The 19983-nt window shown below is 41.4% G+C and overlaps 2 protein-coding genes across 5 annotated transcripts in view; one reads left to right on the forward strand and one right to left on the reverse strand.

Annotated features, from left to right (window-relative positions):
- dync1i1a (dynein cytoplasmic 1 intermediate chain 1a) overlaps positions 1-4397 on the reverse strand; it is a 163026-nt gene extending 158629 nt beyond the window's left edge. For 2 of the 3 annotated variants that reach the window (XM_029732591.1, XM_029732589.1), the window contains exons 1-3: positions 4116-4397; positions 2143-2264; positions 1899-2013 (exon numbers count right to left, since the gene is read on the reverse strand). In XM_029732591.1, coding sequence (XP_029588451.1) covers positions 1899-2013; positions 2143-2250 — 223 coding nt within the window. In that variant the 5' untranslated portion in view covers positions 2251-2264; positions 4116-4397. Of the gene's footprint in view, positions 1-1898; positions 2014-2142; positions 2265-3085; positions 3124-4115 lie in introns of those variants that run through there. The other variant, XM_029732590.1, reaches the window with a different exon arrangement.
- A 287-nt stretch (positions 4398-4684) lies between these two features.
- pdk4 (pyruvate dehydrogenase kinase, isozyme 4) lies at positions 4685-18875 on the forward strand. 2 transcript variants are annotated; one of them, XM_029732594.1, is made up of 11 exons: positions 4685-5132; positions 5885-6026; positions 9030-9101; positions 9502-9686; positions 11492-11581; positions 12296-12373; positions 14390-14466; positions 14619-14717; positions 15244-15436; positions 15706-15819; positions 16628-18875. In XM_029732594.1, exons 1-11 carry the CDS (start codon positions 5018-5020, stop codon positions 16711-16713), a joined length of 1251 nt encoding a protein of 416 aa, XP_029588454.1. In that variant the 5' UTR covers positions 4685-5017; the 3' UTR covers positions 16714-18875. The 2 variants fall into 2 exon arrangements, with proteins under 2 accessions (XP_029588454.1, XP_029588455.1); XM_029732595.1 differs by having other exon boundaries at positions 4687-5132; positions 15244-15357.
- The last annotated feature ends 1108 nt before the right edge of the window (positions 18876-19983 follow it).

Genomic DNA, 19983 nt, shown 5'->3' on the forward strand with positions numbered 1-19983 from the left:
GCTTAGCAGGACAGGAAAATGGTCTAATTCACACACTTATCAAGAGAACATCCCTGGTCATCCCTACCGCCTCTGATCTGGTGGAGTCACTTAACACAAATGCTTCATTTGTAAATTATGTCTGAGTTTTGGAGAGTGTTCCTGACTATCCGTAAATAAATAAAACAAGAAAATTGTGCTGACTGGTTTGTATTAGGAAATTTGAAATGATTTATACTTTTACTTTGAAACTTAAGTATATTTTAGAGATTACATTTACTTTTGATACTTAAGTATATTTAAAACCAGAAACTTTTACTTTTACTCAAGTAGTATTTTACTGGGTGACTTTCACTTTTACTTGAGTAATTTTCAATGAAGGTATCTTTACTTTTACTCAAGTATGACTATTGGGTGCTTTTTCAACCACTGTATTTGGGTAGTGAGATATGTTTTCAAATGTTGTTAAGCCCATCATTTCAATATGAAATGTGGACGTTCTCCACATGTATTTGCATACAACAAATCCACCTCAATATCATAGGCTTGGGGAAACACCTGGGCATAGATGAAGTACTAATATAATACTAAGCCACACGTGAGGAAATAAATACATGTAAAAAACATGGGAAAGATAAGATGAAATGGGATATGTATGATACGGTTAGAAATGTATTTGAGAGAATGTGCATAGCATAGGCAGCCGCTAGTGGGCGCCAGACCGCCACTATCGTCTTGGCTTTATATGCCCAGCCAGTAATACACTCGTTTCTCCCCAGCGACCGGTTTGTACTTAAAACATCCTCCAATCAGGCTGCAAAGGCTTCGGTTTTCTCCATAACTAGCTTTAATGGCGTACCGCCGGAATAAAACGAGAAAAAAAATATGTGTATTGTCTTAATATAAAACAATGTTCCTATTTTCAGCCAATCAGGTTGCAGAAGTATGTTTACCCCTGGCTGAACGTGGGGTGCAACATCAGGAAGTAGCCCCTCTAGCAAGGTGGTGGGAAAATGTGTTTTATTAAAACTATGCATATTTTTGAGTTTTTTTTCCCGGCAGCACGCCATTAAAACTAGTTAAGGAGGAAGCCGATGCCTTTGCAGCCTGAATTGAGGATGTTTTATGTACGAACCGGTCGCCGGGGGACACGAGTGTAACGTTAATACCAGTGGCTGCCTAGGCTAGAATGTGCAAAACATGAAGAATTAACTTTCACAGAAATGAAATTAATGGTATACATTTTTAAGATATACTATACTCAAATGTCAATTCAAAATATTTGCATTTATTTTGCAATAGACATTGTGAAGAAATAGAACAGTGAAATATGAAACATAATGATCATAATCATGATTACAGATTTATATTAGAGATGAGTAAAAGTAAAACTTACAAATATTGTTGCATGCAATCACACACTTGTTGCATGCAATCAAATAGTAGCAGACATGCTGTACACTGCTAACTTGTAGATACATAGTATGTAGATAATAAGATAGACATAACATTGCATTTTCTACATTCCTGGCTCACCATCTACTGGATTTAGTGCATAGAAATATATAATTTCTGGAGCAGTCAAATTGCTGTGGTCTGATGCGCTATGCCCATTCTAGTAATTTTACTACTATGAGTTGGTGGTAATTTCTAACTCAAATGAATAACTGTGTGTGACGTGCTAATTTGAGTTGGGTTTCTGGAGAGATGTGCAGTGTGTGTGTGTACCTAGTGGGATTTCTGAGGAGATGTGCAGTGTGTGTGTTTGTGTACCTAGTGGAGGTTCTGGGGAGATGTGCAGTGTGTGTGTCTGTGTACCTAGTGGGATTTCTGAGGAGATGTGTGTGTGTTTGTGTACCTAGTGGAGGTTCTGGGGAGATGTGCAGTGTGTGTGTGTGTGTGTGTGTGTGTGTGTGTACCTAGTGATGGTTCTGGGGAGATGCCGATGCTCTGTAGGAGCGCCTCTGTCTCTCTGCGCTTCCGGTCCAAGTCAGAGTCCACTGGGGCAGCTTCAGCCTTCGGCTGCGTCTCTGTCTACACACACACATACACATTATATTAGCTTTGTAATAGTATGTTAGTGCGATGTAGGATTAGGTTTTTGTCTATGGACAGACAGGGATGAGCTTGATCAAGTGTGTCTACTCATTTTTTCTTCCTTACCTCCTTCTTCCTCTCCTCCTCCTTCCTCTTCTTCTTCTCCTCCCTGATCTGAGCTAGCCGCTGCTTTTTGCGCTCTAGCTGGGCTTTTAGGTCACTTTTGTCTGCCATTGTTTCCTATTGAGCTGGGAAAGAAGGAATGTCACACAAGGATGCAATGTACCTTTGTAATACGGTCACAATTTAAGATGGTGTCTTTCTAGGTGACGTTGGTATGCCTACTGTTCTGCACTAGATAACTTCTACTGGGTGTGGCCTTAGGTTAAGTTGCTTTCTTTTTGGCCTGTAACATGCTCCATAGTAAATAACATTGCAGGAGATAAATAAAGGAAAAGGAAAGGGGGATACCGAGTCAGTTGTACAATTGAATGTATTCAACTGAAATGTGCCTTCCGCATTTAACCCAACCCCTCTGAATCAGAGAGGTGCGGAGGGCTGCCTTAATCGACATCCACGTCTAAGTGCATAATCTATCTGCATCTTCCTGTCAATGTATTGTGGTAGGGTCAATACTCAATAATCATACTTCACTTGAAGTCACCAATGCAAGGGCAAAGCGTGGCTAGTTTGGGAACAATATAAAACATGTGAATATTAAATTATAGTAAAAGGACAATGACAACATAAGCAAGGGATTGCATCAAATTGATTCTTCCAAAACACGTCCAACTACAGTTTATGTGACATAAATAGACAGCATCATTGATGAAGGCAAATGTATCTCCTTGGTAAGGGAATGCTGGGCTGAGCACACTGGAGGGAATTACATACAAAGAAAAGATGTACTGAACAAACGTGGAGGATAAAGTAAAGTAAACGCTTTATTGAAATACTTAACAAAACAATTTAAATGACAAAAAGTCAAATAAGCAAAAAAAAATTATAAGCATCTGCTAGGTAAAGCCCCGCCTTATCTCAGCTCACTGGTTACCATAGCAGCACCCACCCGTAGCACGCGCTCCAGTAGGTATATCTCACTGGTCACCCCCAAAGCCAATTCTTCCTTTGGCCGCCTCTCCTTCCAGTTCTCTGCTGCCAATGACTGGAACGAACTGCAAAAATCTCTGAAGCTGGAGACTCTTACCTCCCTCACTAGCTTTAAGCACCAGCTGTCAGAGCAGCTCACAGATCACTGCACCTGTGCATAGCTCATCTGTAAATAGCCCATCCAATCTACCTCATCCCCATACCGTATTTATTTATTTATTTATCTTGCTCCTTTGCACCCAAGTATCTCTGCTTGCACATTCATCTTCTGCACATTATACCATTCCAGTGTTTAATTGCTATATAGTAATTACTTCGCCACCATGGCCTATTTATTGCCTTACCTCTCTTATCCTACCCCATTTGCACATGCTGTATATAGATTTTTCTACTGTATTATTGATTGTATGTTTGTTTATTCCATGTGTAACTCTGTTGTTGTATGTGTCGAACTGCTTTGCTTTATCTTGGCCAGGTCGCAGTTGCAAATGAGAACTTGTTCTCAACTAGTCTACCTGGTTAAATAAAAGGTGAACAAATTAAAAATAAAAATGGCAATGCATGAAGACCTAGCCTGAGATATTACTATTCTATCGCTTAGGACAGAGCCTTACCACAGTATCTACAGCAGTGGTTCACAAACCCCGGGTACTAGAACCCCTGGGAGTACTTGGCCTATCCACATGGGGTATTTAAAATGCACATGGGGGGGGGTGGGGTTTTGAGGGTACTCCGGGCAGAGCGACATTTAGTTGGTGGTACAGTAACCATACTGATCTACAGTATGGTGATGATGCTTACAGTACTGCACTGAGGTGGGTAAGGTAAAGGATCAATTGGGTATCATTAGCAATGACGTCATTCTTCAGTGCGCTTCTTCTTCCATTTATCCAAAACCACGCAAAATTAGCAAGTACACAAGCACAAATGACACATGCTACAAATGTACACAATGAGTTATTCTATTGCCTTGTAAATACTTGTCATACCTGCTCTTTCTTTCCTTATGGATGATAATGATGATGATGATGATGATGATGACGATGATGGTCACTTGCAAAGATACTGTATCACGCGACTGCTACACCCTCCGCAAATCACCACATTATTATCCTCCTCTAATGATATTGGAGCAGCAAACCTCGGATGTATGGTAAAAACAGGTCGTTTCAGTTTAGATGGTATTGCTGTCAATGGCTAAAATGAAACATATTCGCGCCAGATGACCAAAAGCAAATATAAAACAAGTGCATGCATGCCATGATGCAGCATCTCCCCCTTCAGAGTATCAGAGGAAATCTTTCCCTTCATCCTGTCAGAGCAATGTGCCGCTTTCAATTAGCTGTTACAATGTCGCCATCTACAGGCCATTTAGAGAAGTGGACACGGCGTTCTCAGATTTACATGTATTATTTAACTCAACGAAACCTGTTTTTTTATATAATACAATCATTCATATTTCCATTGTATATTGTTTTGTTTGCACATGTTTCTTTCTTTCTAAACAACCCCCTCCCCAAAAACCAAAGCGTAGTGTTCTTTCATTGGTCGAAGCCAATGCCAATCAAATCCAAACTTCATCAACAACAACTCAACACAGAGGTCGGTCTTGTGAAGAGCATTCGTGAATTCTGGAATATTGTTGCTTGTTAAAAGTTTAGGTGATGCAAAGACATTCGGCACTGTTCAGGAATGTGACTGTGTTTCATTGACAATTGTTTTGAATAATGTCAATTTAACGCTTTGATATTGCCCTTGGTGGCTAGCATTAGCCCGCTAGCTAGCGTCTTTACGTCTGAGAGACTGGAGCGTGCCGCTGGTGAAGAGAAAGGGCATCCTGGCTGACAACAATCGGACTGTCTCGGGACTTAAATTTTAATTTGTTGCAACTATGAGGTTAACGCAATTTTTGCTAAAGAACAGCTCCATACCGAAACAAGCATTAGTGGATAGGTTTTCCAAGTTCTCACCTTCGCCGCTGTCAATGAAACAATTCATAGACTTTGGTAAGTTTTCATCCCTGTCCTGTAATAATAACATAGCTAAACATTACAATACTGTGCAAAAATGTAGCAAGCAAGCTTAAACATTACAATGACGTTACTGTGCAACATTGTAGCTTGCCTAACGTTAATTCTGAGTCCATAGCAGCTACGTGCAAAACAAGTGCCACTGGTTGCATTGTATAAGTAGGGTAGCTAAGTCACTGACAGCTGTCAGTGTTCCCAGAGTACTGCAGTATGTGCCCTCTCTGATCAGAGGAACTCTCTGCTGAAGCGTTGACAAACATTATTGTATTCAATTTTATCATGATACTGGTGGGTATGGCTGCATTCACAACAGTGGGGATGGCACCCATTGTATTGCCACTCTCCTGACAATAGATTGTTTACGGCTAGTTGCGGGACGAAACAAGGTCTCGTTGCAGGACTAAGCAACGTATTATAATGCGATAGATACCAAGCAAAGATATCCATCAAATGTAAAGCAGCGACTGTGATTTTGAATCAAATCCCTCGTGACACTCACAGCCACTGTTAGTTAGATTCAGTTCTAACAAGTCACTAAAAGGTGGAAATGAAAACCTTTCTCCCTATCATGCTTTTCTGCTAGGTAGCACTTGGTCCTGTTCTTAGGTGAAAACGTGACGTGATCCTTCTGCCAAAACAAACCAGTTCAATGTCTTCACATTGTCTTAAACATTTGTGTGCGCCTAATGAGTACAACCCAGATGTGTTCCTGTGTCATGCGACTGCAGGCTCGGCCAATGCCTGTGAGAAGACGTCCTTTGTGTTCCTGCGTCAGGAGCTTCCTGTCCGGCTGGCCAACATCATGAAGGAGATCGACTTCCTCCCTGACAAGCTTCTCAGCACCCCCTCACTGCAGCTGCTACAGAGCTGGTAAATACAGCTGTAGCTTATACAACTCTATATCTCAGTGAATCTGTGCACCCCCTTACTACAGCAGCTACATCACCTATTATGAACCTTTACCCTACATATCACTGAATATTGTCCAATCCCCCTCCAGGCTGCAGACACACACCTCACCTACACAGGCTGCAGGAGTGTGAGTGTGGATAGTACATCCTCTATATCTCACTGACTCCAATCCCATTCCATGCTGAAGAAACTACTTCATTTCACTGTGTAGCTGTGTGTGTGTGTGGAATAGTTACCTTACCACTGATGCAGGGTCACGGCATGGGTCAGATATTTTAGCATCCCTTGAATGGACTGGGAAAAGAATAACTTGGTTCCTGGAAGGGTGTCTTCTAGCAAAAGACTAAATATTCTTGACCTCCTTGACCCCTCCTTATATTTGACTGAATGCTGTGTGCTCCTCCTACAGAGAGCTGACCCTACTGTAAACATTACACTGCTTCATGCATTCGGTAGGACCGTCGGTATAGAATATGGAGAATTGGATCACTCCCAGAGTATATTTTTCCCCTTACAGTTATTCCATTTATTTTACCAGGCAAATCAATTAAGAACAAATTCTTATTTACAATGCCTGGCAAGAGGCCTCCTGTTGGGATTAAAAAAATATCTGTTTGTACCTTTTAGCCAAGTCTCTGCTACAGTATGTTTGTTCCTTCATAGTTGTCAGAAATGATTATTGAACTTGTACGTTGCTCTAGGCGACACGTGTATGATCAAACCAATCAAATGTATCTTATAAAGCCCTTTTTACATCAGCAGTTGTAAAATATCTTATCTTGAAGAGCCATTTACTGAGGTGATATTCAACAGCCATTTATTGAGGTGATATTCAACAGCCATTTACTGAGGTGATATTCAACAGCCATTTACTGAGGTGATATTCAACAGCCATTTACTGAGGTGATATTCAACAGCCATTTACTGAGGTGATATTCCGACAGAGCCAATAGGATGTTATTATCCTGGCGACTATAACAGTGCATAGACTATCTTACTGAACTACTCTGCCCTAGTGAGGGGTATGGTGGGGTGAGAGAGTTATGGGGGTCTCAAATCAAATCACCACGTCCCTTAAACGGAGTGGTACATCTCATTTCTAGGGATGAGATGAAGGCCTACCCTGCGATGTAGGCTGCAGGTGCCAGCTGTCTCCGTCTCATATCTCTGTCTGTTAGGCAGGCTGCACAGGTGTACACAGACGCATGAATACACACACAATAACATACTCACTCTACACACTCGTACAAATTGATTTTCTGTTGTAGATGTAGTGGCCTGAGGGCACACATTTAATGTGTTGTGAATGTTGTTTAAAATGTAAAATGTTTAAAATCTGTTATGAATGTTTTTAAAATGATATAAACTGCCTTCATTTTGCTGGACCCCAGGAAGAGTAGCTGCTGCCTTTGAAGGAACTAATGGGGATCCTTAATAAATACAAAATACAGGGACAATGTGGGCTGGAACACCATGTATCCTCACAGTGAAACGGGCTGTGCGCGACGTTGTTTGACGATCATCAGAAGTGTAGCCTAGAAACATGGAGGACTACAATGTGCATCAAGTCTTTATTAGTGACAGTCAGATATTTTGTCAGTTAAAATGGGTACTTGCAAATATGTTCTCTTATTGAAACGGAATACTTTCCCAAAAATAAATGGAGTTGATTGTTGAGTGCTAGGGCTGTGAAGGAATTGTTTAGGCTATCTCCTAGTTAGGGAAAACCATCAGCTAACTAGAGTGTAATGTCAGGGAAAGTACAGCACAGTTGAAACTAGGGCAATAACTTAGTGTCTCTCTGATAGGTGGCCAGTACAGAACCCTATGTTTCAGCTTTATTATCAATGTAATGATATGGCAGATATATATTTCTAAACTTGGTCTAAAGTTAGCGTTCTGCGTCATCGCTACTCTATTAAGGTTATGTTCCGCTTTAGGCCGTGGGGTTTTTCCATCCACAATATTGATTTGGCACCATTTATTCGACTTGGCTAATGGTAGAGTAGTGGCCTGACGGCAACAACAAGCGTTAGTTAAACTTTGTAATTCAAGCTAGTTAGCCTAGTTGCAGCAGCTGTGTTAGTAAAGTGGGAGGGTTCAAGGTCAGTTGGTGGACAAAGAGGGTTTGAAAACAGTCAGCCACTGATCTCTCACCTAGCTTCCTGACTCAATCTGCATGTCACTGAAGTCGGGACAATTTAGTCTACAGCCTCTTAACTAGGCCATAATAGTGACTCCTCTGAACAAGCTAGTAGGCTAATAAGTAAGCTACTGAAATGCTTAGTGTTAATGTGTTAGGCCTACTTCCACTAGGTCAGAAGTATTTAGCGTGTGCTGTACAGAGAATATTCACATTTTGAGATGTTGAAAATGGTGAGGAATGTTTCAACATCAGAAGGAACATAACTGCCCAAATGGCACTCTATTCCCCGGGGCCCAGAGGGCTCTGGTTAAAAGTAGTGCACTATATAGGGAATAGGTTGCCATTTGGGATGCATAATAGGCCTATCTCCAGCCACAAGTAGCCCTAGTTATTGTAGCATGTATAAATACCCCCATGTGGTTTTCATGGTCACCACGAGAGTCGGAGTCCGTTCCAAAATAGAAGTCTGAGATTTTTAAAGGTGGAACTCCAGGAGTCAAAAGTGATTTGCTAAAGGAAAGAAGTGATCTTTTCCCTGGCTTCTACACATACCTTTAGTTTCTTTCACCATGGGACTGAAATAAAGGTTTAATGAAGCACTCATAAACCCTTCATTATGCCTATGTAATTCATAAGCAAATGTCATGCTACACTCCCAAGCACTTGCTTATAAATACTCTTTATGAATGCTCTGTAAAGCCTAAGAATACTCTTTATGAATGCTCAACAAAGCCTTTATAAATGTAGTTTGGTTTAAAGTAGCAGTATTGTTTCCCTGTGTTAACTAGCCTGTCTTCTGTGATCTATTCCTACAGGTATGCAACAAGTCTGATGGAGCTTGCGGGCTTCCTGGAGAAAGATCCTGATGATAAAGCGATCCTAAAGAAGTAAGTCAATTACACACAGTCATATCCAGCAGATAGGCCTACATCTCATTAGATGGACTCTCCAAAGTGAGTCATAGTTAATTCGGGTAAGGAAAGATAACATTTCTCTAATCTCTGCCTAACAATAGCCATCTCTTCTAACTGAATAATAGATTATGGTTTTAATCTTGATCTGAAATGGAATGTGATATGATGGATTACCACGTCCACCATACCTCTGCTGCTGCTTAGATCAATCATATTTTGAGCTGTTAGCAACCTCGCAGATGTTAGTGAGTTAATGACTGAATGACTATAGGTACTTTATTTATACCCAGAGGGAAAATTAGGATGGCAGGCTATTGGAATAGAATGTGTGGAATTGTGAACTTTCGACCCAGCCTTTGCCCTGTCTCCTCAGGTTCACTGGGACGCTGGTGAACGTCAGGAACCGTCACAACAACGTGGTCCCCACCATGGCCCAGGGCGTAGTGGAGTACAAGGAGGCTTTCGGCTCTGACCCTGTGACCAATCAGAATGTCCAATACTTCCTGGATCGCTTCTACATGAGCCGCATCTCCACCCGCATGCTCATGAACCAGCACTGTCAGTAACTATACTACATATATACTCGTGGCCAAAAGTTTTGAGAATGACACAAATATTAATTTTCAAAGTCTGCTGCCTCAGTTTGTATGATGGCAATTTGCATATACTCCAGAATGTTATGAAGAGTGATCAGATGAATTGCAATTAATTGCAAAGTCCCTATTTGCCATGCAAATTAACTGAATCCCCCCAAAAACATTTCCACTGCATTTCAGCCCTGCCACAAAAGGACCAGCTGACATCATGTCAGTGATTCTCTTGTTAACACAGGTGTAAGTGTTGACGAGGACAAGGCTGGAGATCACTCTGTCATGCTGATTGAGTTCGAATAAGACTGGAAGCTTCAAAAGGAGGGTGGTGCTTGGAATCATTGTTCTTCCTCTGTCAGCCATGGTTACCTGCAAGGAAACACGTGCTGTCATCATTGCTTTGCACAAAAAAGGGCTTCACAGGCAAGGATATTGCTGCCAGTAAGATTGCACCTAAATCAACCATTTATCAGATCATCAAGAACTTCAAGGAGAGCGGTTCAATTGTTGTGAAGAAGGCTTCAGGGCGCCCAAGAAAGTCCAGCAAGCGCCAGGACCGTCTCCTAAAGTTGATTCAGCTGCGGGATCGGGGCACCACCAATACAGAGCTTGCTCAAGAATGGCAGCAGGCAGGTGTGAGTGCATCTGCACGCACAGAGGCAAAGACTTGGAGGATGGCCTGGTATAAAGAAGGGCAGTAAAGAAGCCACTTCTCTCCAGGAAAAACATCAGGGACAGACTGATATTCTGCAAAAGGTACAGGGATTGGACTGCTGAGGACTGGGGTAAAGTCATTCCCTCTGATGAATCCCCTTTCCGATTGTTTGGGGCATCCGGAAAAAAGCTTGTCCGGAGAAGACAAGGTGAGCGCTACCATCAGTCCTGTGTCATACCAACAGTAAAGCACCCTGAGACCATTCATGTGTAGGGTTGCTTCTCAGTCAAGGGAGTGGGCTCACTCACAATTTTGCCTAAGAACGCAGCCATGAATAAAGAATGGTACCAACACATCCTCCGAGAGCAAATTCTCCCAACCATCCAGGAACAGTTTGGTGATGAGAAATGCCTTTTCCAGCATGATGGAGCACCTTGCCATAAGGCAAAAGTGATAAATAAGTGGCTCGGGGAACAAAACATCGATATTTTGGGTCCATGGCCAGGAAACTCCCCAGACCTTAATCCCATTGAGATCTTGTGGTCAATCCTCAAGAGGCGGGTGGACAAACAAAAACCCACAAATTCTGACAAACTCCAAGCATTGATTATGCAAGAATGGGCTGCCATCAGTCAGGATGTGGCCCAGAAGTTAATTGACAGCATGCCAGGGCAGATTGCAGAGCTCTTGAAAAAGAAGGGTCAACACTGCAAATATTGACTCTTTGCATCAACTTCATGTAATTGTCAATAAAAGCCTTTGATACTTATGAAATGCTTGTAATTATATTTCAGTATTCCATAGTAACATCTGGCAAAAATATCTAGACACTGAAGCAGCAAACTTTGTGGAAATTAATATTTGTGTCATTCTCAAAACTTTTGGCCACGACTGTACATCACCATGCTCATGAACCAGCACTGTCTGTAACTATACTACATATACTATACTACACCATGCTCATGAACCAGCACTGTCTGTAACTATACTACATATACTATACTACACCATGCTCATGAACCAGCACTAGTCACAGTAGGGCTGTGTACACAAAATACATACAGCATGCAAGTGTAGTTACCCAATGAGTCTGAATTTGTTGTTATGTACCGCTTCAGCTCTCATCTTTGATGGAAGTGCCAACCCCGCCCATCCCAAGCACATTGGCACCATCGACCCCGACTGTGACGTGACAGAGGTGGTAAAAGGTACTGTCCCTCATCAGCTACACACACACACACACACACACAGAGAGACAGAGACAGACACACACACGTACGATTTACAGGTGCAGTATCATTATTTAACCCTTTCCACTGCTCCAGTAGGTATGTCCTTTTCACCTTGATCTGCACAGTATCACATTTATTCTCATAATAATAATAATAATAGAACTAAATGATGTGTAATAGTAATGCCTTTTAAATACAGAGGCAGACTGTTCTTCACCCACCTATTTCAACATCTACTCTCTGTGGTCACTGGTCATTAGCTGTTATGGTGACTAGATTAAAAGTCACTGGTCATTAGCTGTTATGGTGACTAGATTGAAAGTCACTGTACATTAGCTGTTATGGTGACTAGATTGAAAGTCACTGTACATTAGCTGTTATGGTGACTAGATTGAAAGTCACTGTACATTAGCTGTTATAGTGACTCGATTGAATCAGTGGTGTTAAACCAAGTTCTCAAACCAAGTTTATTCACCCAAAGGGTCAGATAGAACAGATAAACATGTTCCCAACAGCACAAGTAGATATACCCCAATTTAGGTGCAGTCTCCTCCTTCCCTCTAAAACATCTTTATTGTTAAGTGATGTGGGTAATCAGTGGTCATTAGGTGTTATGGTAACTAGATTGAAAGTCAGTGTTTTCTTCCTGTGCTACAGTCCTGGTCTTTGTTTTGACTGTTTCGTCCCCAGATGCCTTCGATAGTTCCAAGATGCTCTGTGAGCAGTACTACCTGACCTCACCAGAGATTGACATCACACAAGTCAACGGTAAATCACCTTCTATACAGGGTTATAGACCTGGGATCTGGAAGGTATTTGTTTTCCTTCAAATATTTTAGCTGCGCTTGGTTGAGCTGGCCTGGCTCAATTGACCCAATAGAATAGTCCCAGAAGTGCAACCTGGCCCAACTGACACTGTTGATGAGCTATATCAAACACTCAAAGTATTTGAAAGATTGTAAACACTATTTGGAGCCAAGTCTGTTTTTGATACAACATTATTGCAGTCACATGCTTTAGTGTGCCAAGGGAAGGGAGAAGGGCCAGAGTAGCTTGAAGACGTTTCTCGTTCTCCTATTTCCAAATAGTACAATTTGGTTAGCAAGTGAGTTTTAGGCCGGGGGTTGTTAGAGAAGATTATGTTTACAGAAACAATTTGTGAGGTTGTATTTGCATTGTGAGTTGTTTGGCCAGGTTTGATTTGAGTTTCTCTGCCCGTGGGTTGAGTGTTCTTGGTCTCATTCAATTCTTCTGGTCTACTCAATTCGGGGTGCAATTTGCAAAGTGTGTGTGTTTGTGTGTTGCTAGCTTGTGTGGGTGGTGTTAATAGATATTTAGCTGAACCATTTTTAGCAATTAACTCTGTTGCTTTAGTTGAACAGTGTGCGACGACTGTTTACTCTCAGCTAGGGTTGTCAGGAGTGAGACTGTGTTTTCTGCATCTGAGGCATGTCTACATGTCTACAGAGAACCAATCTTTCATACACCTCACTTACACAGGTATAAATATTCACTTCTGTGTATCGCCCTGTTTAAAAAAAACTGCAGGTCTAGGTTATACACTGAGTGTACAAAACATTAGGAACACCTTCCCACTATTGAGTTGCAACTCCTTTTTTCAGAACAGCCTCAATATGTCGGGGCATACAAGGTGTTGAAAGCATTCCACAGGGATGCTGGCTCACGTTGACGCCAATGCATAGTTGTGATAATCTTGCAGGATGTCTTTTGGTTTGGTGGACCATTCTTGATATACACGGGAAACTGATGAGTGTGAAAAACCCAGCAGCGTTGCAGTTCTTGACACACTCAAACAGGCACCTACTACCATACCCCGTTCAAAGGCACTTAAATCTTTTGTCTTGCCTGTTCACCCTCTGAATGGCACACACACACGTATCACAATGTCTCAAACCCTTCTTTAACCAGTCTCCCCCCCTTCATCGACACTGATTGAAGTGAATTGCATTTAACAAGTGACATCAATAAAAGATCATAGCTTTCACTTGGATTTACCTGGTCAGTTTGTCATGGAAAAAGCAGGTGTTTCTAATGTTTTGTGCAGGACAATAGCACCACTTGAAAGGTCAAACCATGACTTTGATAAATATTTTATTGTAGGTAGAGGGAAATGATAATCGTTGCTAAAACAAGAACAGATCCAGACATCACTTGGTGCCTAAACTTTCAAAACGCGCCAGCCATAAAATATCAATGGGCTGCACAGTCTAGCCTACGTCTGATGCATTACAGTGGGGGTGTGGACAGTCACATCAGCCATAATGATTCATCAAAAATGTTATGTCATAGTTTGCCTTTGGTCATTGTGCACCAAATCAAGCACCCATCAGTCTCTTATCTCTCCAGTCAGCAGCGGAACAGAACAGCAACAAGCCCCTTGCTACAGGCTTAGTCTTGTCGCCGGGCAGACTTCTCCTCTCTCAGTGAACCGTCTAACTCTCAGTAACAAACCTCCGTTCACCCACATTCAGCTGTTTAACAGTCACCATGTTACATAAGCCTTAAAAAAGCAAAACAATGTCTATTCATGGTTTTAGCTGGTAGCAACCTCATCCCCAGGCTATAGGCTATCAGAAGTGTCTGGGGACGTGATTACGTTGGTAGAATAGTCAATTATGTATTTCATAGTGATTATTGAGTTCAGTTGTGCATTTGCAATAAGAAGGGAAAGTTGTTTTGTTTCTACTAACTCCTATCCTCAGTTGTGCATGTTATACATTTGCAGTCATGTTTGGTTTGGAGTAATCCTCAGTTTTTCCTCAGCCAAAGGTCCTGACCAGCCTCTTCGTATTGTCTATGTGCCTTCCCATCTCTACCACATGCTGTTTGAGCTCTTCAAGGTACACCAAACATTTACCTTCTACTGTATAAACATTTCATTACACGTGTGAGGGAGCCTATGGCGGACGCTACTACATATGATTTGGTTACATTAACTCAATCTGATTTATTACTTTGTCATTTCCTCAAGCAATGTTTGTTTTGTTTCCAGAACGCCATGAGAGCAACAGTGGAGACTCATGAAATGGCCCTGCATCTCCCGCCGGTCAAAGTTCGAGTCTCACTGGGCAGTGAAGACCTGACAATCAAGGTAAACACAGGCTCAGAGTATTCACCCTTACAATGAATGATATGTATTGTGCTCATTGCAGTACATTGACTTTTATTTTTAAATGAGAAGTTTTAGTCACAGAGTTGTAGGAGTAATTGGAGTAAAGACATTACATTTGAAATGTCTCTACTTTTGGAACTTCTGTGAGTGTAAAGTTTTTACTGAAAATTTGTTTTATCTACTTCACTTGCGTTGGTAATGTTAACATGTTTCCCAGGCTAATAAAGCCATTTAATTGAGTACAGTGAAAACCTTCAGCTCTGAGCCCCAACAATATACATTTGTTCAAAAGTAGTGTATGCCCATCCAACACACTTCCACAGATGCAGGGTGGAAATAATACCATAGGATGTAGAAGCCTACTGTACAGTTTTAATGTGTATATTTTGTGTATGAATTCATAGTACCATAGATTTCCTTCCGTGGTTGTTGTGTAGGTGCTATACGATGATACTTGGAGACAACAGGAAGATCAGAGCTGTAACGTTGTTGGTGTTGTTTGTAGATATCAGATCGAGGAGGTGGAGTTCCCCTGAGGAAGATAGAGCGTTTGTTCAGCTACATGTACTCCACCGCCCCCAGCCCCGTCGATGTTGACAACTCACGCAACGCTCCACTGGTGAGACCCTGTCCTGGTGCCACTGAACATGAAAGATTTTACTGGCAGTCAGATTTAATACATTGGAGCACAACATTCGGTAGGACATGATCTATGACTGCAGTTTGATCACATGTTAGAGGCATGCAAGCCTGTTTATTTCATTTCAGCTCAAATGTAAATCGTGATCATTTTATACTGACTAAAGTGTAAACTGCGAGCGAACACGGTTGTAAATTAGCAGAATTACAAACTGGACCAGTCATTCGTTGCCCAGGGTTTAAAGTGTAACTGAATGCTTGTCTACTACAGTACTGTGTCAGTCAGTTCAGAGTGAGTTTTTAACTCTGTGTCCCTGGCTCTCTGTAGGCTGGTTTCGGCTACGGTCTTCCCATCTCCCGTCTCTATGCCAAGTACTTCCAGGGAGACCTGCAGCTCTACTCCATGGAGGGATACGGGACGTCAGCTGTCATCTACCTGAAGGTAACACTTCTACGAATGGAATGTGTTACTTCAACAGTTGTCTTATTCTAGATAATTGAACCTCTAAATCAGGGTTCCCCCATTTTGGCCCTCAATTTGTATTTTTTTTGCTCAAAAAATTTACAATTTTCATTTTTGGACACGACTGTAAAAACACCAGTTATTTTAATTTTTGAAAACTGTACCCAAGTATTCCCAAGCCTAATAGAGACACGTGATCGTATACAAATGTAAGCAAGGTTTGAAATGATCATGTTTTTGTCAAACATCTGTTTGGCCTTGTGATCAAATTGAGTCTACAAATTATTTGTAATTGTGTTCCGACCATCCGCTCACGGAAAAATTGTCCCACGGCTGAATCTAGTTGATGATCCCTGCTCTATACAACGTTGGCGTTTTTGAAAGTCTGAAATAAGTATGTAAAGGTTCATTCTCTGAATGGTGGAAGACTCATCATGTGATAGAAATAGAGCCTTGTCTTCAGAATCTGTTGCAACAGGAGGGAATGCGTAGGATAATGAGCAGCAGTATTTCCGGTGTTTGGGTTTTCGTCACTGGTTATTTGGACGTATCAGGATTTGGCGAAGGTGTGCTTAGACGGACTGCTTTGCATGTGTTGAAATTAGCGGAAGGGGGGAGGGCTTTGGCTGAGTTCTCTTTTGCGAGGGTGGAGACTTCGCAAATCAGAACTCCCAATTTCTAACATCCAGAACTAAATCACCTAGCTCACCAAATTCTGTGAGATTTTAGTTTTGGGTTACCCAAGATTACATCTAACCTACCACTCCACTCTGTGCTCCATTAACAGGCCTTGTCCTCAGATTCTGTGGAAAGACTTCCTGTTTACAACCAGTCAGCCATAAGGCATTACCAGACGAGCAACGAGGCGGATGACTGGTGCATGCCCAGCAAGGATCCCAAGAAGCTGGGGAAGTATGAGAGGAGAAGTCAATAGGGGTGTAACGGTACACGTGTTCATACCGAACCGTTCGGTAGGGGGCCTCGGTTCAGTCTGCACTCAACCTGAATGAATACATTTAATAAAATATATACAAAATAAAAGGCCTATAGGCTATGCCTACGCTGCGTTGTAGGCCGGTGCCTCGAGTAAATTTGAGCAGAATTTTTATTTTTTTAGGGCTATTCTGTTAAAACAACTAGAGCCTATGTGCACATTGTAATCTAAATTCAAATCTTAATTGGCGCATTTCAAACTGTCCTTTTGTGAGGCGCAGCCAGGAACTAGTTCTGTACGATGACGAGTGGTGGGGTGGACAAACCAGGAGGATCCTCCATCGTTTAAATCTCCAGTTTGGGAACATTTTGGCTTCCCAGTAGATCACAATGGTGATGTACAGAGAGTTGTGGATAAGACGTTAACAGTATGTCGCCACTGCTCAATGAGAATAGGCTATCCAGCTGCCAACACCTCAAATATGTTGACACATTTATGCCGACGTCACAAGACGGAAATGGAAAGAAACAACCCAAAATCACCTCCCCTCTGCATTCAAGCAGCCCTTGGGAACTGGTTCTGACCGGCCAAAAATGACAAGAGCAATAGGTAGGCTGTGTTTATATTTTACAGGCTTTGGTTTAAAGCCGCACCCGTTCTCAGTGGTTGAGAATAGGGAATTCCAGCACCTTGTAAAAGTGCTCGAGCCACGTTATGAACTTCCCTCTTGCACCCATTTCAGCAAACAGGTCATACCCGCTCTATATAAGCAAGCCACAGTTTTCTAGGAATTGGCCAATGCACCCTGTGTTGCGATTACTTAAAAGTGACAGCCCATTACCTTAACCCGGAGTGGGAGATGCCGTGCTACAGACACTCACCCTTTATGAGAAATCACAAGTGCGCATCTGGGACTAAATGTATGACTTCACAACTGGTAAATTCCCACCTCCCACACGGTTACAAATGCAGCATCAGTGTGAAAACGTGAGCATCAGTGTGAAAACGTCATTTTCCTGCTGTACCGAAACCAAACCGTGACCCCAAAACCGCAATACATACCGAACCGTGGATTTGATGAACCGTTACACCCCTAGAAGTTAACCAAACAGACTGAGCTAGCAGGAAGAACAAAGGAGGAAGACAGAAGGAGGATCAAACTGACAGAAGGTACACAGTTGTACCTACATCTATTACTGTGTGTGAGAGAGAGATGTGGATTCCTCTCGTAATGGATTCCTCTCGCAATGGATATTCTCATACATTCACTTGAAGTGGAAAAACACATCACTGTCGGAGGCGTTTCAATGGCAATACCAGGATCTCTATTCAATAAGCGACTTGATGAATGTTAGTTAGAAACAGGGTCGTACACAATCATCTTTCCTTTTGGTTATAATTTAACCACACGTTTCACTTATTTATTCCCCTCACTTATTTTAACGTTATTACACAGCGTAAAAAGCTAGCGTTTTGCTTATTATTAAAAGGTAAATGTTTAACGATAATTTCATTCATCAAACGACTGAATTAGGTTAGTACATCTTATATCACAGTACTATAATCTGTGATACATTTTTAAAATGTGAATTTAGTTCTTAACTCTTCACTCAGAGCTACGATTTGCAGCTAGGACACTGAGCTCCATGGACAGACAGAAACAGATGTTAAGGCCATGCTGTCAGTCAAGGCATTTTCTTTGGTTACCCTTCTACTACAGAATGTTCTGTAGAAGGGGAGGGGTGGTACATAGCAGCCTCCGACTCATCTCTGAGCAACAAATATTGTTTGACGCACACTGTAGACTGTTTAGTTTCAGCTCTGAGCATGTCACTTTCTACCCCTCACAAATATTTGTCCAAGTCGAACTTTTAGACAAAGTTTATCTACAATGTTTTTGGTCCTAAAGGGATTTTATTTGGGTTCCCCATCAACTGTTTTTCTTGGTGCCATTTTGAGTACCACCCTGGCTTCCAAGGTCCATTCAAGGTTTCCTATAAAGAATGTAGATATTGAAGTATTGTAGTGTCCAACTGACTTTTAAAATAAGTTATGTGAATATTGAGATAAATGTTAGAAATAAAGTTAACTCAATTTTGTAGATTTACTAAAATGATTTAATTTTAGAGGCCGGCTAGGTCTTCCATGCATGAAGTATTTATTGAATAATGTGTGCCAGAGAGCAACATGGGAGTATTATCACATTTCTGTGATTAGGGACACAGTAAGACTGAATTCAATCAAATGTTTGTCATTCAATTATTAATGAATTTCATTCCCTGGTATTCACTAAGAAAAGTCACGTATTACTTTACCAATAAGAACTTCCATAAGACAATATGTACAGTTACTTACATTTAACCCACTAACGGCTATGTACAGGGTCTTCAGACAGTACTCACACCCCTTGACTTTTTCCACATTTCATGCGTTACAAAGTGGGTTTAAAATGTGTTTAACCGTCATTGTTTTGTCAACGATCACAAAATATTCTAATATCAAAGTAAAAATATATATTTTTTATTAGATAAGCAGTCAACCCTGAGTCAATACATATTAGAATCACTTTTGGCAGCAATTAGTGTTAGTGTGTTTTTCTGGGTAAGTCTCTAAATGCTTTGCAAACCTGGATTGTACAATATTTGCCCATTATTCATTTAAAAATTCGTCAAGCTCAATGTCGTCTTGGTAAGTGTATATTTGGCCTTGTGTTTTAGGTTATTGTCCTGCCGAAAAGTGGATTTGTCTCCCAGTGTCTGTTGGAAAGCAAACTGAACCAGGTTTTCCTCTAGGATTTTGCCTGTGCTTAGCTCTGTTCCTTTTTTTATTATCCTAAAAAACTCCCTAGTCCTTGCCGATGACAAGCATACCCATAACATGATACAGCCACCACCATGCTTGAAAATATGAAGATTGGTACTCAGTGATTGTGTTGGCTTCATGGTGAAATCCCTGAGTGGTTTCCTTCCTCTCAGTCAACTGAGTTAGGAAGGACGCATGCATCTTTGTAGTGACTGGGTGTATTGATACGCCATCCAAAGTGTAATTATTAATAACTTCACCATGCTCAAAGGGATATTCAATGTCTGCATTTCTTTATTTTTACCCATTTACCAATAGTTGCCCTTTGTGAGGCATTGGAAAACCTGCCTGGTCTTGAATCTGTGTTTGAAATTCACTGCTCGACTGAGGGATCTTACAATTATCTG

Source organism: Salmo trutta, chromosome 34, assembly GCF_901001165.1.
Source record: "Salmo trutta chromosome 34, fSalTru1.1, whole genome shotgun sequence".
Taxonomy (NCBI): Eukaryota; Metazoa; Chordata; class Actinopteri; order Salmoniformes; family Salmonidae; genus Salmo; species Salmo trutta.

Coding starts and splice junctions, on each gene's coding strand:
- pdk4 (XM_029732594.1), top strand. CDS start 5,018: ATGAGGTTAACGCAATTTTTGCTAAAGAACAGCTCCATACCGAAACAA. Junction 9,102..9,501: donor GATAAAGCGATCCTAAAGAA/GTAAGTCAATTA, acceptor CTGTCTCCTCAG/GTTCACTGGGACGCTGGTGA. Junction 15,820..16,627: donor CAGCTGTCATCTACCTGAAG/GTAACACTTCTA, acceptor CTCCATTAACAG/GCCTTGTCCTCAGATTCTGT.